The sequence below is a fragment of the Microcaecilia unicolor genome, chromosome 3 (assembly GCF_901765095.1).
Source record: "Microcaecilia unicolor chromosome 3, aMicUni1.1, whole genome shotgun sequence".
Lineage (NCBI taxonomy): Eukaryota > Metazoa > Chordata > Amphibia > Gymnophiona > Siphonopidae > Microcaecilia > Microcaecilia unicolor.
This window is the reverse complement of record NC_044033.1, coordinates 207,280,212-207,306,795: the sequence shown is the minus strand read 5'-3', so window position 1 is coordinate 207,306,795 and position 26,584 is coordinate 207,280,212. Positions and strand designations below refer to the sequence as shown.

General features: G+C 45.2%; 2 protein-coding genes across 3 annotated transcripts in view; both read right to left on the bottom strand.

The window, feature by feature from the left end:
- The window catches only part of LOC115466176 (major histocompatibility complex class I-related gene protein-like), an 80,141-nt gene extending 72,997 nt beyond the window's left edge, over positions 1-7,144 (bottom strand). For both annotated transcript variants that reach the window (XM_030197266.1, XM_030197267.1), the window contains exon 1: positions 7,037-7,144. In XM_030197266.1, the coding sequence (XP_030053126.1) occupies positions 7,037-7,115 (79 nt within the window). In that variant the 5' untranslated portion in view covers positions 7,116-7,144. The remainder of the gene's footprint in view (positions 1-7,036) is intronic.
- LOC115466177 (class I histocompatibility antigen, F10 alpha chain-like) overlaps positions 1-26,584 on the bottom strand; it is a 159,558-nt gene that overhangs the window by 67,839 nt on the left and 65,135 nt on the right. The window lies entirely within an intron of this gene.

The following is a 26,584-nucleotide window of genomic DNA, read 5'->3' as shown; positions in this document are numbered from 1 at the left end:
TTATCAAAGCCTTTATAAGGCGTCGGAACAAGAGGGACTTCCGGGTGAGCTATTCTTAGATGGGGTTCAGACCCCTAAATTACAAGCTAGGGATAGTACTCAACTGAATGCAAAAATTAGTGTCGATGAGGTGACATGGGTAATAGCTCAAAGTAAAATGGGTAAGACCCCTGGTCCAGATGGATATAAAGCAGAATTTTATAAGTTGATGGGTGACTCGGTGGTCCCTACATTGGTTAAAGTGTTTAATGAATGGAAGAAGAATGGTAGGATGCCAGACCAATTAAATTTGGCTAGGATAGTTGTGTTTCCTAAGCCTAAAAGAGATGAAAAACTGGTAACCTCCTATAGACCTATTTCACTAATTAACCAAGAAGCAAAATTATTTGCAAAAATTCTAGCAAATAGATTGGGGCGAGTGCTACCTCATCTTATCCATACAGCTCAGGTGGGATTTGTACAAGGTAGATCTGTTTCCAAAAATCTAAGGAGTATTCTGGCAGCATTGGAAGGATTGGGCCACTCCCATGCACAGGCATTAATGATAAGTTTCGACGCTGAGAAAGCATTTGATAGAGTGGAGTGGCCCTTTCTGTACTCTGTGCTGGAAAGATATGGATTTCAGGGTAGATTCGTGCAGGCGATCAGGGCATTGTATCACCTACCTACAGCACAGGTGCTGGTAAATGGAAATATATCGGGGGAGATCCAGATTAGTAGAGGTACTAGACAAGGGTGTCCACTGTCACCTCTACTTTTTGCACTGCAATTAGACCCTTTAATTAGAGACATATATGATTGTGCGGCGATTCCTGGGGTACAACTTAAAAATCAAGAATTTAAGCTTGCCGCATTCGCGGATGACCTATTGATGGTTATTACGAAACCGAAGGAGACCCTGCACAATCTACTAGAGATAATTCAAGAATATGGAGACTACTTGGGCTTTAAATTAAACATAGACAAATCTGAAGCTCTTGAAATAAACTTAGACATTCAATCTAATTGGCCGGAAGGATTTCCTTTGAAACGAACGAGCAAGTCTTTTACATATCTAGGGATTCAGTTACCGGCTAATTTGAAGGAGCTTTATACTTTAAATGTCACAAACCTGTTGGAACAGACAACTCAACAGTTAGATTCATGGGGCACTCTAACATTATCTTTAATGGGGAGGATTAGTCTTATTAAAATGGTGATTTTGCCAAGATGGCTATACACATTACAGGTCCTGCCCATAGTGTTATTGCAAAAAGATATCAAACGCTTATATCGATTGATATCCAGATTCTGCTGGGCAAAAAAACGCGCTAAGATGCAGTTGAAATATATGTTGGGGGGATGGAGGCAAGGGGGCCTGGGAATACCTAATATTAAATTTTACAATATGGCATGCCTCCTGCGCCAGACACGAGATTGGCTATTCCAATCCCAGGAACATACACCTCTAGAGATGGAAGAAGCGCTATATAGCCCATATCATGGGATAACATTAGCACATTTACAGAAAAAGGAGATTCCGCATAGATTTAGGCATAATGTTCTGATTTTATCACTCAGAGCAGCGTGGAGATTCTTAGGGGAACTATTGGGTGGAGATCCAAGAGTAACTGAGTATCTAAACATCAAGGGAAATCCGTCTTTCGCGCCCGGGCTGGAAAATAAAACTTTTGATAGATGGGCACAGACAGGTGTGACTTGTATAGCAGATGTATTGGGAGAGAGCGGGGACATACTGCCGCTGCCACATCTATTGGCTCAGAGGGAGCAGGTTTGGGGTGATGTGTACGCGCATTGTCAACTTAAACATTATGTACAAACATTAGATAAAGCAGCACTGCAGTGTAAACTGGGTAACAAAATCAAAAAATTATTTGATGAGATATCTGAAAATGCCCCATCCATATCCCAGATACATCGGAAGTTGTGGGAGCTGGCTCCGTTGAAGGAGACGACCACGGTTAGACAGAGATGGGAAAAGGATATGAGCTGCAATTTGGAATCTTGGGATATTACTGCGCAGATAAAAGATATACCAAGAATAATTGGGGGTGCAGATTACAGGGAATGTGCGTACAGGATAATTCACAGAGCTTACTTTACCCAAGTACAATTATATAAATCAGGGGGTATAGAGACAGCGCTCTGTTTGAAATGTAATAGATATGACAATACTTTATACCATGCGATGTGGGGGTGTGTAGCACTACAGAGATATTGGAGACAAATAGTTACTTACCTGTCTCATGTTTTGGGTAGTAGAATAGACATGAATCCACGACAGTTGATACTAGCTCTGAAAGATGCACCTTTAAGACTCAATGCTGACAAAACATTATTATATCGAAAACTATGTCTGGTAGCGAAGAAATGTATTATGCAATATTGGACCGCAGCCACTTCACCACCTTATTGGCATTGGCGTAACGGGGTGCACCAATTGTTAGTGTGGGAGGCGAAAGAAGTAAAAGGACAGTACAAAAGGAAAATACGGTTTCTTAAAATATGGGGAAGTTACCTGGAAAAAATGACACAGAGAGGCCGAAGTTTGGTCATCAATACTTTATAAAGGAGCCATGTATCATTATAATATTGGGATGTATCAATATGAGTTAATCAAGAGGGTTGGGGTGGGGGGTTAGTAGGGAATAGTGGGAGGAGGGTGTAGGAGAGGGGATTGAGGAGTAGGAGTTCTGTATTAAATTGGAGCGGTAAGCTGATTACGTTACATCACAGTAGAATAGTAGTTGATTTACAATTGTACATTTGCCAAATCAAAGGTTCTGTTGTATCGTTGTAATGTTATGACTTTATTTAACAATTGTTGAAATATAAAGATGCAAGGAGGGGAGGGGGTTGGGGGAAAAAGAGAAATTGGATTCAGTGATTGAAGCAGATACATATGTTATTGCAATGCTGATTTAAAAACTGAACCTTGTTGTATGAAGTCTCCAAGTTGCATTGTACTGTGCATTTCGTTAATAAAAAAGTTTAAACATAAAAATCCAAAGTCATCTCTGATACAAAATACATTTTTCTGCAGCACAAGCTGAACTGAGTTCTCAGGGAGCTGGCACGGGAGGGGGTCTTTTGCTCTTATAAACATGCCTGGGACTGGCATCAGTGAAGAGTCATGAAAGATGTTTTGGGCTAATGAAAGTAGATAAGGGGGTAGATGTACGTAGTTAGAGAGTACTCAGAGGGAGGGGGAGCTGAGAATAGCTGAGAAGAGCAGAATGACCGATGAAGTCATCTCGCCACCTGTGCTTTGCACCCCTTTTGTGTATAGTTGGAACCTGGGACCTAATGAAGTCACCCTTATCGGTTCCTTATCAACTGATAAGGGATAGCAAGTTCTGCTGACAAAGCTGGATCCCATTGGAATCCATTGGGTTGAGACAGTATAAAGGAAGCACCCCGAGAAGTGTAAGACGCAGAAGGAGAGACAGAGAGAGAGAGAGAGAGAGAGAGAGAGACAGACGCAGATACAGAGGCAGAGGCAGATGCTGATGGAGGAGAGAGACAGAGTACCACCGAGAGCTGATGTGTCGTGTGATTCTGTTCCACTGTATGATTGACTGAATTGCTGGTATCCTCATTATTGGGTAATGTATCAATGCTAATTAATACTAATAAACTATATCTCTTTAACTAATTGAAACTGGGTTCCTCTTTAATTACAGACTTAGCTATGGCTGAGCCTGTACTGAACTGCCATGAGCAGATTCAAGGTTGGGAAAGCTAGATATTTGGAGGGCATATGTAACTTTGCCCAGAGAGAGATGAGACGGGCCACTGCTTCCGCTGCTTGATTAGCAAAGGCAGATTCTGAGAAAATAAACAAGTCGTAGGTGGAGATGGAGTCCAGGACCTCAAGCATCTTGGCCCTGGGCTCATCCACTACCTCCACGGGGAAGGGGATGGCCTCAGACATCTCCCGAACAAAAGAGGAAAAAGACAAACTCTCAGGAGGGGAGAGCTGTCTCTGAGGCGAGGGGGTTGAATCAGATGGGAGGCCCAGAGAATCCTCGGTAGAAGAAACTCCACACTCCCCATCCTTTTCAGAGGAGCTATCCTCAGATGGGACTAAAAGCTCAGTTAGAGCCGCCCTAATCTTAGCCCGTCTCGACTCAGAGGCACGATGGCCTCGATGTCGACGTCGAGATGTCGAAGCTCTAGGAAACTCCGGTGAAGCTTCCTCCACCGATGCCAACGGAGATTCGACATGGGAGGCAGCCGATACCGGATCCGGTACCGGTGAAGAACGCCTCACCTCAGGCGAAAAGCTGGACGCCGCACGAACCTCTGGCACCGTTGGCACCGATACCTCCGGCACCGAGACAGACGGCACCGGTGGTACCGATGCCTCCGGTGCCGAACGGAACTGTTGCAGCATCGTCTCCATGAAAGCAGGAAACATGGCCTTGATACGCTCCTCCAAAGCTGCTGCCGGGAAAGGCCGAGAAGCTGATGCAGACGTCAGAGACAGAGTCTGTTGAGGTCGGGGAGCCGGTACCGGACTGCCAGATGATCTGCGCGTCGATACCTCCATGATAGAGGGAGAGCGATCCTCTAGGCACCGACGCTTCTTGGGTATCGAATGCCTCGATGACCCGGAGCTCCCAGTGCCGTGTCGAGAAGGAGACCGATGACGGTGCCTCTTAGCCTTCACTCGACGCCCGTCATCGAGGCTCCTCGGCACCGGCGAAGAGGATGTGGAATCCACACGTCTCTTCGGGGTCGGTTCCGACGCCGGTCGGTCCTGGGGGGCCTGCAAAGCAGGAGGCGCTGAGACAGGTGGAGACCCACTCGATGCATCACTGCTCCCAGCATGCATCGGTCTTTTGGCAGTCGGTACCTTGTCTCCCGACGCCGGCACTGCTCTCGATGTCGACGGTACCGATGTCGACGTCGAGGTACCGGACCCAAAATACTTCTCTTTCTGGGCCTCTCAGGAAAGTAAAGTGCGCTTTTTCATTTTATGGCACAATTTACAGGCATCCGAGCGGTGATCTGGCCCAAGGCACTGAAGGCACCAGGAGTGCGGATCAGTGCCAGAGATGGTCCGGCCGCAGCGGGCACAAGGCTTGAAGCCGCTGGGCGTCTTCGAGGACATAGCGGGAAAAACAGCTGCGGCTAAATTAAAGAACGCGATGGTGTCAGAAAAGAAAAGACACAAAAAGAAGGGAATACTCCCTTGCGAGCAACCTAACACGGTCACGACGAAAAAGAAAGGAAACTTTAACACGAAAAACTAAGAAGGAAAAAGAGATAATTCTATTATTAAACCAATAACAGCGAGAAACTTAATTCCAGGGTTTCAGAAGAAACACGAAGCATCAACGATCTCCATGTCACCTCAGACGCAGACAAAAAAGAACTGAAGAATGTGTCCTCGCGTCCGGCGGGAAGTCGTGCGCACACATGCGCAGTGCAGTCACCCGCGCGACAGGGCACAGTTGTAGAGACTTTCAGATTTTGCTAGAAATCCTCCGAGGCCGACATGACGTCACCCACATGTGAGAATATCAGCCTGCTTGTCTTCGGAGAATGCCTCAGCCATGCAGTCAGCTTCAGAATGTTGGAGGTGCATTTTATTATATACTAGCAAAAAAGGCCGTTTCTGGGAGAGATGAAATGGGTGCTAGCAAGGTTTTGGGACAGGGGGAGATGGGGTTTGTAGGCTGTGGAGGCATGTAGAGCGACACAGCTGTCCCCGAAGCACCCTGCAGGCACAGGGAGGTAGCGTTTGTAGCCTTGCAACCCGTGTCCTCCGACCCCCCTCGAGGTACCTGCGAGGTCCGATCGCATTTGTTTACTTTCCAGCAGTGTGCTCCGCAGATTGCATGGAGCTCCGTAGTTTGCTGCAGTGTGCCTCGCGACCCGTGTCCCCCGACCCCCCTTGAGGTACCTGCGAGGTCCGATTGCGTTTGTTTACTTTCCAGCAGTGTGCAGATCGCGTGGAGCTCCGTAGTTTGCTGCACTGTGGTCTGCCCTCGTCGTCATGACGTTGTGACGCGAGGGCGGGGCATACGGCGCTTCAGATTTCTGGCTTCCGTTTTCGAAGCATGGGCAAACCGGATATCTCTGGCGCCTCACAGTTCCGGTTTTGAGGGGCTTTTGAGGCTTCATTTAGAACATTGGGGTTGCGAATTATGTCCGGAAGGAGTGCGGCTGACGGCGGGTCCTGAGTGACAGTGAGTGGTGCACAGTGAGTGTTGCTGGCAGCCAGCCTAGTGCTTCAGTGTTTCCCTCCCACAGAGTGAGCCGGGTGAGAATTATTATATAGGATGTAATTTAGGCATCAGGATTTATGCTGACATGGTGTAAACGATCGCGACTACATTTGATCGCGTGGAGAGGTGCTCGGTGTTATTCTATAAACTGTGCGGAAATTTGTCTATTCTATTAAATTTAGGCATACTTTACAGAATACGCCTAAGCGTATTTTTTTCCATGCAGAATTTTCAGGCTGCAGAGATAGAATATATAGCAACATAGTAAATGACGGCAGATAAAGACCTGAACGGTCCACCCAGTTTGCACAAGATAAACTCATTATACATGGTATGTGATACTTTATATGTATACCCCAGTTTGATTTGTCCCTAACTTTCTCAGGGCACAGACCGTAAAAGTCTACCCAGCACTGGTTTTATTCTCAAATTACAGACGTTGTCACCCAATCGCTGCTAAGATTCCGTGGATCCATTCCTTCTAAACAGGATTTTTTTAAATTCTATTACCGTTTTCATCTCCACCATCTCCCCCCAGAGGACATTCCACGTATCTACCACCCTTTTCATGAACAAATACTTCCTGACATTACTCCGGAGTCTGCCCCCCTTCAACCTCAATTCATGTCTGTAATAAATGTCCTTAGTCCAGTATCAATGTCACTGAACTACTATATTTCTCTTCCCTTTCTGATGCTGGGGGTTGCATTCACTCCTAACGTGCAGGGGAGCCCCAATCCCCTCCCTCAGTTCCCTGGTGAAAGGCTGAGAGCCCACAGGGTAATGACACCCTTACTCACCCTCAGACTGGGTGCAGTGCATGCCCAAGGGAAACAACATCTCCAGTAGAAGCACCCCAAAATATCCAGCTCCCCTCATCTAATCAGTTTTCCAGAGTGGCGTGGGTAAGAACAAAAGCAGACTCAGAGCTGAAGTCTGCAGAAACTTTCACTTTCTGTTAGCACCTCCCAGTCCAACCCTACTCCAGATCCTACTGTTAAAGAGGCAGCACCTTCTCCAATTACAGCCCCCACCCTCCTCCTCACATCACTTCTTGCTAAGCAGCACAACACTTCACAAGGAAGGTTGCTGGACTGTGAAAGAGAAATAAGGCCCGAGAAACACAGGCCCAATTATTTTTGTTGTTGTTATATATTAATTTTTTTATTTATTTGTTTTTTGTTTATTTTGGATTTTGCTCACACCTTCTTCAGTAGTAGCTCAAGGTGAGTTACATTCAGATACACTGGATATTTGTTTGTTTACCTCATGCCTTTGTGTTCTTTCCAGTCCAACAGAAGCTGGAAAGAATAATACAAGAGTCATGAAATGCCTATTGTCTGGGGGCAAAATTTAATTGCACTGGATAAAACCTGGCATATGAGAAAAACTGGTGAAAAGACACATCGAGTTGAAAAACAGGCCAAATCGGAACAAGGGTTCCAGAGAAATAACCCCCCCCCAAACAAAAAATGGGCCCAAGCATTTCTGTGGGAGCAGGAGTTTCAGGTTCTGCACACAGAAACTTACATGCACAGGCAGATGATCAAAACTCTGGCGCCAGTGGCGTAGAAAGGGGGGGGGGGCGGTGGGGTGGTCCGCCCCGGGTGCACGCCGCTGGGGGGTGTTGGCGCCTCGCTGTTTCCTTGCTCTCTCTGCCCTGGAACAGGTTACATCCTGTTCCGGGGCAGAGAGAGCAAGGAAACAGCGAGGCGCCGACACCCCCCAGCGGCATGCACTCGGCGGATTGGCTCTCCCAGGTATGTTCTCGGGGGGGGGGGGGGTTGCGCTCCGGAGGGGGGAGGGTGTGTTGCACTGCACCCAGGGGGGGGGTGCGCAGCGGCGACCCGCCCTGGGTGTCAGCTGCCCTCGTGACGCCACTGTCTTGCGCTGTTTTGAATAGTGCCGTAAAAATACCGTCAGAACAGTGCAGAACAACGCCCTAATGATCAAAGATAATGAGATGCAAACATAGGCACGCTTAGGGTTACCATATGGCTCCAGAAAAAGGAGAACGATTGAGCCAGTCTGGGTTTTACTTCCATTGCTTTCAATGGAAGCAAAACTATTAGGGAGCTCGGCAGGAGGATTGTGCTCGACACATGTGAGAAGAGTTCCACGCTAAGCTTGGCTTCTATGCGCATGCGCCTGGTAAAACCCGAACGTGACGCACATATATTGCGGAAAACACAAGCATTTTAATTTTTTTTTTTTTTTTTTAGCGTGGATGCTTATATTTAGATGCAGGAAACAGACGCCAAGATCTGGCTCGTGCTGTCACATCCCAGTAAGAATAACAAAAGGCTTCTCTACAACTAGGCCAGTGTTTTGGTTTATCCACATATTTATTTTTGGCCAGAAGGTTTAGCTCACTGGACATTCCCACCACCTGTGAAATAGATCCTTCAGCCTGTCCGGCCACGGGTAAGTTGGGTTTTGTGTAGGTAATATTTATCTTAGTAAGTTGTGAGACCTTTCAAACAGCCAGCAAGGAAGGAGCTGCCGAAAAACCTGCTTTCGGGCCTTTTTGCATGATTCTCCGATGCCACCCAATGGTCAAATGGTGTCATTGATCTGTGTCTCTAACAGGAGATGGGCTGATTTCCGAGAAGTCAGCTGGAGGAACAAAAACAGAAGCAACCAGGAACTGGGCAGATCAAGATTCAGCGCCCCCTGCTGGTAGATAGTAGGTAATACCTTGAACTGGAATGGAAGAATTACAGTCACAGAACAAGTGCAACACAGGGTATCACACAGTCAAATCTTAGACACAAAGCAGCAAATTTGAGAAATTTAGGTCATATGTAGGGATTACAAGTGAGGTTCATTCCTGTTATAGTGTGCGTAAATGAAAATCACTGTGGACACTCCCAAAGCAGAACAAATATCCTCGTTCCCTATGGTATGACTGATACTCCTCCAGGAATGAAACTGACAGAGCATAGGGGGCCCGAATGATCCTTCTCTGTCATCACATTCTGCGTTTGTCTGTTAAAACATCACCATCAATAAATCTGGGTTCCTGTGCCATCTGTAAATGCAACCAGAGTCATCATAACATGGTAAATGATGGCAGATAGAGTCCATCCAGTCTACCCAACAATGTTCACTTCAAAATATATTAGAGGATATTCAGGTAGGAGGAAAAGGTCTCATAAATCACTGAGATATGTCACTTTGTAGTGACTTAGATATCAATCTCTTGTGATTTAAGTGATCATAGAACGAAAACCCCTTCTTTCCTCAATTTATGCTACTATATGTGAAAACTTTTTCTTCTTATATAGGACAATCCTGAAACCGAAATGACCAGCAGTTTAGCAAGAACAAATATCATCCCACTTATCTGAAGGCTCAATCAGTCCCGACAGGCACCCGTTTCGCTGCCGCTTTTTCAAGGCATTTGAGCTAGGGAATATTGCTGGTTGTTTTGCTGCATTCTTCTGTCGGTACTGCTTTGAACATATCAGTAGACGATTGAAAGCCACTTAGGATTATTTATAAGTTCCCAACAAGGTAGCCAGAGCTGTATCTGCCTCTCCCTGCAGGCTACACTCCTCAATGCCCTGTTTAAAGTGCTGAAGTTATTTAAGTTTTGTTTTGATTTTATCCTCTTTCTATACAGGGATCCTCTCTCAGTGGCGATCCTTGGTCGGCTGCCACCCGGGGCAGATCCTGGCTGTGCACCCCCTCCCCCGGGTGCAGCATCGTCATCGTCCCCGGGTGCAGCATGACCCCCCCCCCCCCCCGGTGCATTCTTCTTACCTGCTAGGGTGCCGGGAGCAGCCGCACGGCTGTCGGATCCGCTGGTTCCCTGCTCCTTCTGTCCCGGAACAGGAAGTAACAGCAGAGGGAGCAGAGAACCAGCGGAGCTGACAGCCGCACGGCTGCTCCCAGCACCCCTCCTGCAGCATGCACCCAGAGCGGACTGCCCCCACAACTCCGCTCTCAGTACGCCACTGGATCCTCTGTGTTTGTCCCATACATTTTTTGAATTTTGTCACTGTTTTTGTCCTCACTACCTGCACCAGGAGGGTATTCACTACCCTCTCCATGAAAAGGTACTTCCTGAAATGTACCACCCTGTAATCTCAATTCACGTCCTCTGGTTCTACCTCTTCCCTATCTCTGCAAAAGATTTGCTTGTATATTAATCCCTTTTACATATTTAAACATCTTTATCATATCTCCCCTGTCCCTCCTCTCCTCTAGGGTATACATAGAGGGGCATAATCGAACAGAAACGTCTATCTCCATGGGCGTTAATCTCCGAGAACGGATCCGTGAAGGGGCGGAGTGAACCGTATGTTCCAAAAAAAAATAGACGCCCATGGTTTATTCGCCAAGGTGTGAGCTGGGCGTTTTTGCTTTTCACCGATAATGGAAAATGAAATCGCCCAGCTCAAAAACGAATACATCCAAGGCATTTGTTCGTGGGAGGGGCTAGGATTCATAGTGCACTGGTCCCCCTCACATGCCAGGACACCAACCGGGCACCCTAGGGGGCACTTTTACAAAAACAAACAAAAAGGTAAAAGAGCTCCCAGGTGCACAGCACCCTTCCCTTGGGTGTTGAGCCCCCCAAATCCCCCTCAAAACCCACTGCCCACAAGTCTACACCAGTACTATAGCCCTAAGGGGTGAAGGGGGGCACCTACATGTGGGTACAGGGGGTTTGGGGGGGTTGGACGACTAGTAGCATTAAGCAGTACAATTGTAACAGGTAGGGGGGGGATGGGCCTGGGTCCACCTGCCTGACGTCCACTGCACCCCCTAACAACTGCTCCAGGGACCTGCATACTGCTGCTTGGGAGGAGGGTATGACATTTGAGGGAGAAAGTAAAAAGTTGTGAAACATCATTTGTTCTGGTGGGAGGGGGTTAGTGACCACTGGGGGAGTCAGGGGAGGTCATCCCCGACTCCCTCTGGGGGTCATCTGGTCATTTAGGGCACTTTTTGGGGCCTTATTCGTCAAAAAACAGGGTCCAGGAAAAGTGCCCTAAATTCTAGCTACAAACGCATCCATTATCGGCGAAGGGCGCCCATCTCTGTTCGGGTGATAACCACGCCCCAGTTCCGCCTTCACCACGCCTCCGACACTCCCCCGTCAACTTTGTCCGCATCCGCGACGGAGTGCAGTTGAAAGCGTCCAAAGTTCGGCTTTCGATTATGCCGCTTTATTTGTTTTTGTGAGAAGAACGCCCATCTCCCGATTTAGGTTGGAACTTGGGCGTTATTCTCGTTCGATTATAAGCTGGATAGTCAGGTCTTCCAGTCTCTTCTCATATGTCTTTTGGAGCAAACCCCATATCATTTTTATTGCCTTCCTCTGAACTGTTTCAAGTCTTTGTATATTCTTAGGAAGACACAGCTTCCAAAACTGAGCACATTGTTTTTCTTGTTGTTTGAATAGTCTACGATCTATTATTAACATTGTTTCTCTTTGCGATAATGCAAAAATGATGCAATAATCCCTTAGGGTTGAACAGTCATGAGACTTTCAACAACAAGGAACAGAGTGTGTTCTTATGTTGGTCCTTTGCTTTGGATTTCTTTACCTGATGAACTCCGTAATGCTCATTCTTGTTCAGGTTTATGCAAAACTCTAAAAACTTGGCTATTTCAACAACGTTTTACTTTGTCTGTAATACTGATTTTTTGTATTTTATAAGAATGTTATATTATCCTGCTTATAATCGAACGAGAAAAACGCCCAAGTTCCGACCTAAATCGGGAGATGGACGTTTATCGCACAAAAACGAATAACACGGTATAATCGAAAGCCGAACTTGGACGTTTTCAACTGCACTCCATCGCGGAAGCGTACAAAGTTGACGGGGGCGTGTCGAAGGCGTGGTGAAGGCGGGACTGGCGCATGGTTATCACCCGAACAGAGATGGGCGCCTTTCGCCGATAATGGAAAAAAAGTATGCGTTTGTAGCTAGAATTTAGGGCACTTTTCTTGGACCCTGTTTTTTTTCACGAATAAGGCCCCAAAAAGTGCCCTAAATGACCAGATTACCCCCAGAGGGAATCGGGGATGACCTCCCCTGACTCCCCCAGTGGTCACTAACCCCCTCCCACCACAAAAAAATGATGTTTCACAACTTTTTATTTTCACCCTCAAATGTCATACCCACCTCCCTGGCAGCAGTATGCAGGTCCCTGGAGCAGTTGTTAGGGGGTGCAGTGGACTTCAGGCAGGTGGACCCAGGCCCATCCCCCCCCTACCTGTTACAATTGTGCTGCTTAATGCTTAGTCATCCAACCCCACCAAACCTACTGTACCCACATGTAGGTGCCCCCCTTCACCTCTTAGGGCTATAGTAATGGTGTAGACTTGTGGGCAGTGGGTTTTGAGGGGGATTTGGGGGGCTCAACACACAAGGGAAGGGTGCTATGCACCTGGGAGCTCTTTAACCTTTTTTTTTTTGTTTTTGTAAAAGTGCCCCCTAGGGTGCCCGGTTGGTGTCCTGGCATGTGAGGGGGACCAGTGCACTACGAATCCTGGCCCCTCCCATGAACAAATGCCTTGGATTTATTCGTTTTTGAGCCGGGCGCTTTCATTTTCCATTATCGCTGAAAAGCAATAAATTGCTTTTCAGCTCACAAATTGTCTAATAAAACATGGACATCTATTTTTTTCGAAAATACGGTTCGGTCCGCCCCTTCACGGACCCGTTCTCGGAGATAAACGCCCATGGAGATAGATGTTTTCGTTCGATTATGCCCCTCTACATCTTAAACTTAGTTTCATGTTTTTAATGTAAACCACTTTACATTGCATATAAAATTAATAAATCCAATCCAATCCTAAAATAATATTTAAAGCATCTCATGACTTTAGTGCTTCCAATAAAAAAGATTGTAAGACAATTAAGCACAATATCAGAAATAAGAGAAAAACAATAACAATTTTTGTTAACATAGAAAGTTCATTAACACACATTCCTTTGGCTGGTTCCCATATATCTGTTTATCTTTTTATGTTTCTAATTCATTATACATATGTTCTATATAAATATAGGAGGTATGTTTGTGATCATTTTACTGGCTGGCTCCCATATAATTTAGGAATCTTTTACTAAGCTGCGGTAGCGCTTTTATGTCTGTGTTTACAAAGGCACGCTATATTATAATGATTTTATCCTCTTTAACCTGCTCCTTTCTTAATAATTCAATTATAATGTTCTAGTACATATTGTGTGGTCATTGCAAGTAGTATACCATGCCATACTTTGTACTGTTGTTCGAATATTTTTACTGCTCTAATTGCCTACTGCTCATGTTTGATCTGTTCTTACTGTACACCGCCTTGAGTGAATTCCTTCAAAAAGGCGGTAAATAAATCCTAATAAATAAAAATAAATAGGCACGTTAGCATTTTTAATGCACGTCAAACGTTAATGCGCCTATAGGAATGTATTGGCGTGTTAGTGTTTAATGCACCTTAACTTTATAGGTGCGTTAAAAATGCTAATGCGCTGTAGTAAACATATCCCTTAATGCGTGCTGATTAGGATGCACTAAACGTTAGAGACAGCCAGCTTAGTAAAAGATCCCCAATATTTGCTAATTTTTATTTTTATTGTATCAGATTTAATTTAAATAGACATCCTAGAATACATGTATGTCATCTGTTTATGAGTCTTTTATTTATATAATTTGGTTTTATTATGCTACTAATATATTCATACTGTATTACAGTTGACCCCTGATACAGCTCTGAAGTAGGCAAAACATGCCACCTTGGGTATGTTTGATAATCAAAGGACTTCTTTTTAGTTTAAACTTTTATTTTTTATAAACAGAGGTGTTACCGCATGGCCCGGGCAGCAATTTCATTTTTTACGTGCGCCAGAAAATTTCCAGTGCATGGCGCTACCCGGCGGTAATCAGCATTGTATGCACGTTGACGATTACCGCCCGGTCCATTTTCGGCCACAAAAAAGGCCTTTTTTTGCATGTGCACTGAAAAATGAACCTGTGCGTGCCCAATACACACGTCTAGACCAGTGCAGGTCACTTTTCAGCGCACATAAAAAATGTTTCTTAACTGCAGCCATTTCTTCCTATTTCCTAGTGAAACACACGATATTCCACCAGCAGTCAGAGAAAAGACTGTGTTGTCTTTCCAGTCAGACAATGTGGACAGTATAGCTGTGGCCATAACTACATCAAATAATCTGCTCCTTTCTTAATAATTCTTTTAAGATTATAATATCTTTTGGGTGATCTATATCTTGTTGTACTTTGTGGATCCTCTTAGCCTTTCCTTTATTACTGGAAATGGTGAGTTTATATAGAATTTATGGTAACAAAGATTATGTTAGATAACTTTTAAACCATCTTAACAGCGGTCTGTATAAATTTCCTTAAATTAATCTTTCTGGTAATCAATGACGGTCTGTATAAATTCTTATAAATTCTTCTTCTGCTAATAAAGATCTAGTCTGAGAAAAGTTCAGGATGGTTTCCCTGGGCACCCTTCTTTCCATGAATCAGAAAAACGATTGGCTATGGTCTCTGGGCTTAAAGGATGCTTATACACACATCCCGATACTTCCAGCTCACAGGAGGTATCTTTGATTTCGTCTGGGAGCGCAGCATTTCCAGTATTGTGTGCTGCCCTTTGGTCTGGCGTCTGCGTCCAGGGTCTTTACATAATGCCTGGCAGTAGTTGCAGCGTCGCTACGCAGACTGGGAGTGCATATGTTCCCTTATCTCGACGATTGCACATATGAATTTATCTTGTTGGGCAGACTAGATGGACCATGCAGGTCTTTTTCTGCCGTCATCTACTATGTGTTAGATAAGTGTTAATCCATTCAGCGGCGGTCTGTATACATTCACTGGTCAAAATAATAAAGAATGTTAGACAATCATTAAAGCCACCTCGGCGGATCAATATTACATCACTGGCGGTTCTTAGATCTGAACAGCAACGCAAACTCAATTTTTTGCTTTGACCACAGCTGCTCTCTGCTGCCCTGGACAGTGGCTTAGGTTGCCTAATGATTGACCTGGCATTGCTGTTGAGAAGGATTAGAAATGTAATAAGAATAGGGTGAAGTGTGAGGGGGGGAGGGGCTGTCGTAGGAAGAGTTTAAGAACTGCAAGTGATGTTGGGCAGAGCTAATGATGAAGGTGGTGGTTGGCGCATTGACTGAGCACATGACCAGCAGAACTACCAAGCCAGTTATTAAGGGGAACTTTTACTAACGTGTGCTGAAAAATGGCCTGCGGTAGTGTAGGCGTGTGTTTTGGTCGCGCACAGAATTATTTTTCAGCGCACCTACAAAAAATTCCTTTTTTAATTTTTGCCAAAAATGGATGTGCAGCAAAATTAAAATTGCCGCATCTCCATTTTGGGTCTGAGACCTTACTGCCAGCCATTGGCTTAGCAGTAAGGTCTCATGTGGTAACTGGGTGGTAATGACCCACACGCATTAAATGCCACTTGACATGCACCAGAAATTAAAACAATATTTTTCGGATGCGCATAGTGGATGCAAACCAAAATTGAAATTACCACGAGGACCATGCAGTAACCAGGCAGTAACTCCAATTTGGCGCCTACGTAGCTTAGTGAAATGGCCCCTAAGTTACCTGGCCAGACTTAATACTGCCTTCATTCTGCCTCTATCTTTTCACAAGCACCTAACAAAACTACACATATTTTGCTTTTTCCAATTGCAATGAAAGAAAATCACCCAAACAAGGCAATCAAAAATAAAACATTTGTAAGTGCTCATTATTAGTGAGAGGAAAAGCAGCACCGATAGTGTCAGGAAAAAAAAAACTCTCAGAGATTTTATTCATTTTACTGAACCATTGCAATAAGTTTTGGATCTGGGACTGGTCACCCCACCGCCTCTGAAGCCAAAGCGCGCTAATGCCACACTGATGCGAACAGCACACCAATACCTCACCGTGCACAGTGCGCCAACAGCACGCCCAAGCGCTGACATTCACAGTGCACCACTGCGATCCTGACATAAGCACCGATACCACACTCATCCATTTCTTCGGTCACCCAATCAAAGAAATCAATCAGATTCATTTGGCAGGATTTTCCTTTGGTAAAGCCTTGTTGCCTCAGATCCTCCAACCTACTGGATTCTAGAAAGTTAACTATCTTTTCTTTCAGCAGTGACTCCATTATTTTCCCTACCACCGACCTGTAGTTTCCCACTCCTTCCCTGTCCTCACTTTTATGAAGAGGGACCACATCTGCTCATCTCCAATGGCATGCGGTGACATTTATAACAGGGGATTCAGTAGATGTGCTAAAATGATTAATATATTCCTCTATCAAACTAAGGGTGGGGCGGTCCACCCTGGGTGCAGGACTGGCAGCAAGGGGGGTGCCCTGAGTACACGTGCATCTGCCAGCTCTGCCGGTCCCCTGCCCCGGAAAAGGAAGATGGAGGCGGGGACCGGCAGAGCCAGCAGCTGCACGAGTGCTAAGGGCACCCCCTTGCTCGGAGGAGGGGTGTCCCACCCTGGGTGGCAACAAGGGTAGGCACACCACTGAAGTATTCAATGTTTTTGCTGAAAAATGTCATGTCTTGGTCTCTTTTCTGAGAGTCACCTGGAACTTTTACCATTTCTCCTTTTGACTTCTGTGTTGATTTGAAGAAATTTAAGTTCTATATCACCATCACCTTTCTGAAATCTATCCTTCAGAGTTATACACAGGTTGATGACTAGCACTGTTCCCATTCCTCACAAAAATAAAAAATATTATGAACCTATTATATCCCACAGGAGGTAGAAATGTGGGGGCACTGGGGTATATGAACCTAAAAAAGTAACACAGCAGCAGCAGGAAGAGGTGGCAGGAGACCATTGACAAATTTGGAGGAAGGGGGACAAAGGGACATAGCTAGTATCATAAACTCTGTGTGTTTCTTAGTTTGGCTTCCTAGGCAAACATATATTTGTGACCCCACCTACCCCCCACCCCCACCATCATTTCACCTCTCCAGAAGAAGCAGCAAAATGTACACAGTCTAGTGGTGGGTATGATAACATCATAGTTTGTGAGTGAGCATGGGGAATATGTTAGCGATGGAGAGCTCCAGGAGGGACATTTTAAGCCAGTCCTGGATTTCTGACAACTCGATCATGGTACATTATGGGAATCTGAAATGCTGGTTTCAGTGGTGAAATCACCGTGGCATTAGCGCAATCTGCGCTTTGGTGCAGTGATTGCATCACTGTGAACAAAGGACAGAGAAAAGGGCAGGAGGGAGGCAGGAGGGGGGGGGGGGGTGACCGGTTCCAGATCCAAAACTTATTGCAATGGTTCTACAAACAAAGCACTGAAATGGAATGTAAGTTCAACAACAGAACTGGCCAAAAGGTCTCCCTCCTGCAGCAGTGGGCAAAGAACCAGGGAAGCTGGGCAAGTCATGTTCACTCTCTATTGCCTCTGATACAAACTACAGATTCCAAGGATGGACTGCCAGAAAGAGTGAGGTGTAACGGCAATCTGTCCAACATATAAATCTACTAATGGAGGGATACGAGACCTATCACCCGCCTTTTCCTCAGATATAATTATACAATACAATTAAGTGTAATACCAATACATCAATGAATGAGATCAACAATTCTCTTTGGGTATAAAACAGGCCACAGCTTTGTTTATTGGTGACATATAGAACCCGAGCTAACAGGAACAGACATCATTATTTATTCAGAAACAACACTCAACTACCTGCCATTTTTTTTTGTTCCAATATTTTTATTATGTTTTGTAGTCAATAACAAAAGGCTAAAATAAAAGCAAATAACCAGCATAACAGATTAACAATAACAAAGCATCAGTATACACGTTCAGACTAAGATTATACAAGAATTATTGCTATACCAAGTCATGATCATACATAAATTCAACTCTAAGAGAGGTTATTATGTAGTTGATCTAGTAAAGAAGTCCATATTTTACTGTATTTAACAAGTGAGTTATATTTTTCAGCCGCAGCATATTCATATTTAGCTAATATACACACAGAATTCCACCAAGTTAAATACGTTACTTTGGTAAGGTCTTTCCGACAAAAGAAAAGGGTTCTTAAGGCTTGATGTAACATTATGTCTAATAATTGTGCTTGATATTTGTCTAGTGGTGGTTGTATCATTAGGGATCCAATTATGACTATGTTATATGTTAAAACATCTTGAATATTCAAGGTAGATGATGTGGAGGGGCATAATTGAACGAAACGTCTATCTCCATGGGCGTTTATCTCCGAGAACGGGTCCGTGAAGGGGCGGACCGAACCGTATTTTCGAAAAAAATAGACGTCCATGTTTTATTCGACAATTTGTGAGCTGGGCGTTTTTGTTTTTCAGCGATAATGGAAAATGAAAGCGCCCAGCTCAAAAACGAACAAATCCAAGGCATTTGTTCGTGGGAGGGGCCAGGAGTCGTAGTGCACTGATCCCCCTCACATGCCAGGACACCAACCGGGCACCCTAGGGGGCACTTTTACAAAAACAAAAAAAAAGGTAAAAGAGCTCCCAGGTGCATAGCACCCTTCCCTTGGGTGTTGAGCCCCCCAAATGCCCCTAAAAACCCACCGCCCACAAGTCTACACCATTACTATAGCCCTAAGGGATGAAGGGGGGCACCTACATGTGGGTACAGTGGGTTTGGGGGTGGTTTGGAGGGCTCCCATTTACCAGCACAAGTGTAACATGTGGGGGGGGGATGGGCCTGGGTCCACCTGCCTGAAGTCCACTGCACCCCCTAATAACTGCTCCAGTGACCTGCATACTGCTGCCAGGGAGGTGGGTATGACATTTGAGGGTGAAAATAAAAAGTTGTGAAACGGCATATTTTGTGGTGGGAGGGGGTTTGTGACCACTGGGGGAGTCAGGGGAGGTCATCCCCAATTCCCTCCAGTGGTCATCTGGTCATTTAGGGCACTTTTTGGGGCCTTATTCGTGGAAAAACAGGGTCCAGGAAAAGTGCCCTAAATTCTCGCTAAAAACGCATATTTTTCTTCCATTATCGGCGAAAGGCGCCCATCTCTGATTGCCCAATAACCACGCCCCAGTTCCGCCTTCACCACGCCTTCGACACGCCCCCATCAACTTTGTCCACATCCGCGATGGAGTGCAGTTGAAAACGTCCAAATTCGGCTTTCGATTATACCGCTTTATTCGTTTTTGTGAGATAAACGTCTATCTCCCAATTTGGGTCGCAATATAGACGTTTTTCTTTTTCAATTATAAGCTGGATTGTGTTCCATACAGAGTTCCAATAATCTTGAACAAATGAACAAGAATAAATATTATGTTTGAGATTTCCAACATCCTTTTCACATGTCCAACATTTATTCATATTATTTTTGGTTTTTGTCGTATTCATTTTGGCGAGTTTAGCTGGAGTCCATAGGGCCCTGTGTGCTAGGTAGAACATGGATTGTGAAATGGACGCTGATTTGGTGGTATGAGTAGTTTTGAACCAGAATTTTTCCCATTCTTTTTCATTTAGTTGGGTGTTTAGATCATGTTCCCATGATTGCATGGTACTAGTTGGTGAGCTAAATTTAGCTAATTGAAGTATTTTGTACCATGTAGATGCAACTTTTTTGGAAGACATAAATGATTTGCAGAGTTTCCAGCAAGTGGGGAACTCAGTAGTTAATTTACTTATATCTAATGTATTAGTTACACAATGTTTGAGTTGGATCCATTTATAGTGTTGAGAATTTGTGAGGCCAAATTTTATACATAATTGGGAAAAGGGAAGCCAAGAGTGAGCTTTTATGACATCATTAAGGGACCAAATGCCAGCTCTTTTCCAAGCAGTCCAATTAATGCAAGAGTTGTTAATTTTGAACTTTGAATTATTCCAAATTGGGATGTATATGGTATGTGTTAAGGGGTGTGTAAGAACTGAATCAAGTTCTTTGAAAACTGTTTTAAGAGTTTTAAACAAAACATTGGAAGAGATTTTAGTCTGTTGAGACCAAGGAAAGAAATGTGTTGGTGTATCTGGTTGCTTTAGTACTTCAAATTGGAACCATGGTGAAGTGATGTGTTATTCCTTATCATACATATAAGCTGAGTTTTGTTTTATAATTTAAATCTATTTTATTGATGGAATAACATCAAATACAGCAGTTAACTCCCAATGAAACATTTCTTAAACATGTAATTCCATACATTTTCTCCCCCCCCTTTCTCTTCCCTCCCCCCAACCCTTCCCTTCCCTTTACCCCAACCCCATTCCAATCCCAACGTTATGCAAAAACTCCAACAAGTTCTTACCAATATTAAATCTCTAACCCGCTTAATCCTTTATATAACATAAGGTTGCCCACATAACAAACACCGCTGTGTCGTCAAAAAGGTTCCAACAGTGCCCCACTCCTTTGATGTCTTGCTGACAAGGATGCGCAAGGGGCTTTTGGCTCTTATAGCCCCCCGTCGCAGTAGGTCACCACTGTGGAGTACATGTTCATTGAACCCTTGTTAATATTTGCCATTAGGATTTACGCATATTATGACATTATATACTTGCAACAAATCAAACTCAAAACTTGAACATACCTTTCGACAGCACTCCCAATGCCAATTAAACATTATCCCGTATCAGTCAACCTTTTCTGCCCCCTCCCCCTCCCCCCAACTCCCTCCCTCTTACCTATCCCCTTTCCCCTTCACTATAGCACCACTTAGTAGCAAGTGAGCATGTGATAGACACAGAACATACCCCCCTTACACCAACTTGATATCCCAATCTTCTCATGTGGGTACTGTAGCGAACATGACAGTAAGAATTGAAGCTTCCATCCTCCTCTTCCACTCATCGCACCTTTAACTTCCAGCAATGACGGCTTACCACAAATTCTCAACCCATTCGTTCCTATCACATCTCTTCCATGCACCCGATCTAACCTAAAACATTCAATACTTGACTCCGTGCTCTTGGGGATATTTTTTGCAAATAGGCCCCCCAGACTTTCATGAACCGCTGCCGCCTCTTTGGTGAACTACGAGCATCCTGCATTTCCCATAACATCAGCTCATGAAGCTTGTTCCTCCAGTACCAATAAGAGGGGCCTTTATCCATGATCCAATGGTTGAGAATACATTTTTTCCCCAAAATGCAAACTTTGCTAAGAAAAATCTTTTCCTCTAGGGAACCTCTATTCCAAACCCTCACTGAACTAAATAAAACCCGCTCAAAGGACAGGTCCACCTGATATCCAAGGACCCAACTTAGGAACCGGGAGAGAGCCGACCAGAACCCCTATATCACCCTGCACTGCCACACACCGTGGAGAAACGATGCATTGTCCACTGCACACTTGGGGCATTCACTGGTTTCCACCACACCCGCATACCACGCCTGTTTAGCTGAAAAATATGCCCTATGGATAGTTCTAAAGTGGCATTCCTGTAACTCAGAACTATGCACCACCCTTACTCCTCCCTGAAGCGCAGCTAATATAATCCCCTCTATTATTCTACTTCCCGCCTCCTGGCTCCATTTCTCAGCTAATGGTTTAACATCTCTTTTAGGTTGTTTCCCTATCAGCACCTTGTGAAACCAGGACACTGATATTTGTCCAGCTGCATCCCCGGCCAGGAGCTCCCTGATACTCATCCCAAACTCTGGTAATAGGTCTGCGGCGGGGAGGCTATATATATAATGTGATAATTGGTAGTAAGCTAGTTTCGCTAATATTCCTCCAGTACAGAGCCTCTCAAATTCTAAGTAAGGCATGAGTTTCCCATCTCTCTGTAGGAAATACTGTAAAAGTATCACTCCCTTCTTCTCCAGGTCTCGAAAGACCTTATTTTCCCTCCCAGGCAAGAAATCCCCATTACCCATAATGGGCAGCAGTACACTCTGCTCCGGATTATGCCCTAAAATTCCCGCTACCTCTCTCCACAAATATCGCAAAGGCTGCAAAAGGCAGCTACGTTTTACCCCTTGCGGGAGATTACTAAATTTTGTGTGCAAGAGGTAATTAAGGTGCCAGGGGCTAAAGTACAGGCGCTCCAATTGTGTATCAGTGTATGTAGCCGTGCCCAAAACCCAATCTCCCAGATGGCGGAGCAGACATGCTTGGTTATATGTGCGCATATCAGGAATCCCCAGTCCCCCACTCACCTGGGTCCCGCCAAGACTATTCCACCTGAGTTTTGGTTTCCGCCCCGCCCAACAAAAACGATTTACCTGTCTCTGGTGGGCTTTTAAATCTTTTTTCCATAACCGTATTGGCAATGTTTGCAACATGTATAGCCACTTCGGGAACACCAGCATACGATACAAATGTATCCTTCCCATCAGTGACAACAGCAAGGAGGTCCACTTGACCAACTGTACCTTTGTGTTCTGCAATAACTGAGGAACATTACAGGTGTACAGCCTTGCTGGATCTATTGTTAATTGGATACCCAGATACGTAAAGGATCCAGTCACCCAGCGCAGCGGGAACTGTTCCCAGTCCGCCCTCCTGACCTCCGGACTCGCCAGGGCCTCAGATTTCATATAATTTAAGTGTAGCCCCGAAAATTCTCCATATTCCTTTATGCTTTCCATAAGATATCCCAAGGAACTCTTTGGATTTGTAATTAACACCAGCAAATCATTGGCGAATGCCGCAATTTTAAATACCCTATTTCGAATATGTACTCCTTGTATATCTGTATTAGTCCCAATCTCTCGTATCAATGGGTCAAGTGTTAACACGAAAAGGAGTGGAGAGAGAGGGCATCCCTGGCGCGTTCCCCGGCCTATAGGAAACCACTCCGACCCTAGACCATTGACCAAGACTCGCGCCCGAGGGTCAGTATATAATGCCCTAACAGCCTGTAGAAAGAATCCATTCATCCCATACGCCTTAAGTGTTTTGAAAAGGAACCCCCAGTCCACCCTGTCGAAAGCCTTTTCGGCGTCAAAACTAATTAACATTGCCGGTGTTCCCTCCCTCTGCACTTTTTCCAAAGCTAGAATTATTCTTCGCATGTTCTTTGCTATTTTCCTTCCCCTTATAAATCCCACCTGCGGTTCCTCCACCAAAGCAGGGAGATACCTGGCCAACCTATTGGCTAACAATTTAGCCAGAAATTTAGCCTCTGAATTCAAAAGTGATATCGGTCGGTATGATTCTGGGCGATTGGCTGGCTTACCCGGCTTTAATAGCACTGTTATGTGAGCCTGATTCATATGTAATGGCATGGATCCCCGCTGAACTGTTAAATTAAAGACCTCAGTCAGAATCGGGCAAATTTCAGTCTGCAATAGCTTATAAAATTCGTTCCACATTCCGTCCGGGCCTAGTGTCTTCCCCAAGGGGCTCTGCTTAACTACCCACATCACCTCCTCCACCGTAAAGTCTGTTCTTCATCTTCTAATCTAGGTAGATCTATACCAGTCAGATAAGTCTCGCTAGGCGTGACTAAGTCATCTTGCGGCTGATACAGTTGCTCAAAAAATTTCTTGAATACTCCTGAGATTTCACTATCCTGATGTACCATGGCTCCTTGTTCATTTGCCAGCGTGAGCACCTTACGGTAGCCTGCCTTCCTGCCCATCACCCGTGCCAAAAACTTCCCTCCCTTGTTAGCAAACTTATACAGCCGATACTTATAATAGGCCAGGGACCTCTGAACTATACGGTGCACTAGCTCATTAAGACTCTGTTGTGCCTCTAACAGCTGAACCCGGAGCCTTTGCGAATGTCCCTCACTATATTGTCGCCTCAGCATAGTTACTCTCTTCTCTAATCTAAGTATCTCTTGTTTTCTCACTTTCTGTTTAAAACTTGTGTATGCTATAGTCTCTCCCCTGAGAACCGCCTTAGCAGTCTCCCAGTAGAGCATTGGATCCTTCCTATGATTCTCATTGGTCTTACTGAAGTCTTTCCAACATTGAACCAAGTGGGGAAGAAACTGCCCATCCCGATATAACCAGCTTGGAAATTGCCACACCTTGTCGCCTCTCCTCCCCTCATCTAACTGTAATCTCACCATTACCCAGGCATGATCAGAGACCACAACTGGACCGATCCTAGCGGTATCCACCTGTGTGAACAAGTCCTCTGTGACAAATATATAGTCAATTCGAGACCAAGTGGAGTGAGCCCTCGATAGATGGGTATAGTCCCTCTCAAGAGGGTTAAGTGTTCTCCACACGTCCACCACAGCAAATGCCTCTTCTAGCGCCGCTATTCCCCTCCGAGGTCCGGCCAGCTCTCTCCCCATTGGTTTAGACCTGTCCAGTGCTGGATCTGCTGCCTCATTAAAATCTCCCCCCATTATAATGGGTATCCCTCCCAAACCCTGCAATGTACGAATAAGCTGCGTATAAAATTGTTTTTCGAATGTGTTTGGTGCATAGATATTACAAAGTATAACCGGTTGTCTATCCAACACTACAGATGCCAGCACATATCTCCCTTTGTCATCTCTCACTACCTTGTCAACCTCCACATGTATTCCTTTTCTTATCAATGTGAGCACTCCTCCCTTCCCTCCCACTGCTGGTGACTCAAAAATTTCGCCTACCCACCAACGTTTCAATTTAGTATGTTCTGCCTGTGTTAAGTGTGTCTCCTGCAGAAATGCAATTGACGCCTTTTGATCATTCAGAGTTTTTAAAATTTTTTGCCTCTTAACTGGTGAATGTATACCCCCCACATTCCAAGTTAAAACTTGTAGTGGAGCCATGTAGTCTCTACATATCTGTCAATGCCTCCATATGATATTCCTATAATCTCAACGGCGAGGTGTCCCAGCCACCACCTCCCTGGTGCGTCCTTCCATTTTATCACAACTATTTCGTCACACCACTCATCCTTCACATCCTCACAGCGTGCATATTTATGATCTGTGCCCTCCCTAATCCCTACCCCCTCTATTTCCCCCTGTATCCCGTCCCCACCCTCCCCCCACCCCTCCCCCCTATAACTCTTCAGAGTCTTCTTCTTGTCACGGACTTCTCTCACTCCTGGAAGCCCCTGGCCCATCAGCACCTACTTATTTTTCGAACCCCACCCCTCAGGACGCCACCCAACTCATGGTCAGATGGCCCTCACAAATCCCAAATCCCCCACAGCCATTGAAACTTCTCTGTGTTCTTACCATCGTAACTGTCCTACCAAGAAAACATTAACAATTAACTTACAACCACAACTTTCAAGTAACCCCCACATTGTTCATCACTTCTGGGTCCGTGGCCCCCACCCACAGAGAAACGTAGAAGGGGGCCACCCGACTGTCCAGCAAATTTCATACCCAGTACTATCTCATGTGTCGGGCTCCTTCATGTCCTTGTCTAGGAACTGCTGGGCCTCCTGTGTGGTCTGGAAAGAACGCCACTGGTTCAGATGGTGAATCTTCAAAATGGCTGGATAGAGCAGCATGAATCTGGTCTTCTTAGCAACCAATGCAGAACAAATGGGGTGAAAACGGCGTCTCTGCTCCTGTACTCCTGCTGAATAGTCTTGAAAGATCTTTACCTGGGATCCCTCATATGTAAGGGAATCTCGCTTCAATCTGTAACCCCGCATGATTTCTTCCTTGTGCAGATAGTTGAGCACTTTAATGATGACGATTCTTGGTCTCTGTAAGTTTTGTTGCCAGCGCCCCAACCTGTGGGCTCGTTCAATACACAGCTCTCCGTAACTGTCAGAGAGAGCCAATTCTTTTTTCAACCACTGTTCCAGTAGATATCCCAGCGATTTTTCCGGAATCTTTTCAGGGATTCTCACGAGTCTCAGGTTACATCTCCGTGCACGGTTTTCCATGTCTTCTATTTTTTCCTGTTGCAGCTTAAGCTGATTCTGGAGTCTGGCAATCTCCTGTGTATTGTGTGCACAACAGTCCTCCGTTGCGGTTATTCGATTTTCCGCCTCTCCCACCCTCCTCTCCGTGTTTGCTGCAGATGATTCCAAGTTTTTTAATTGCCCCGCCAGCAGATCAAGTCTTGGGCTGAGGGCCGCACTCACCGCTGCTGTTATTTGTGCCAGCTGTTTATCAGTAAACTCTACCTCCACTGAACTTTTCAAGTCCTCCATTTTATGGTTGGGCCTGAGAGGTGTGGGCTTTTCTTTATCGAACTTCGTCCCCTTGCGAGTGGTCCCAGGCGACATGTGTTTCAAATATTGCTCCTTACACAAAGCTCACCAGTTCACATGCGTCCTCCGCACAGCTTGCCTCCCGAATTTACTAGACTTTAGTTGTCTAACTTCTGTGGGGACTTAGCTCCTATGTGTATTCTCAGCGGCCTCGGGGCACTCCGAAGTTCTTCTGGCACTCAGCCCGTACCTTCCGCGGTCTCTCAGATTTGGAGATGGGGTGGGAGAAACGTTATA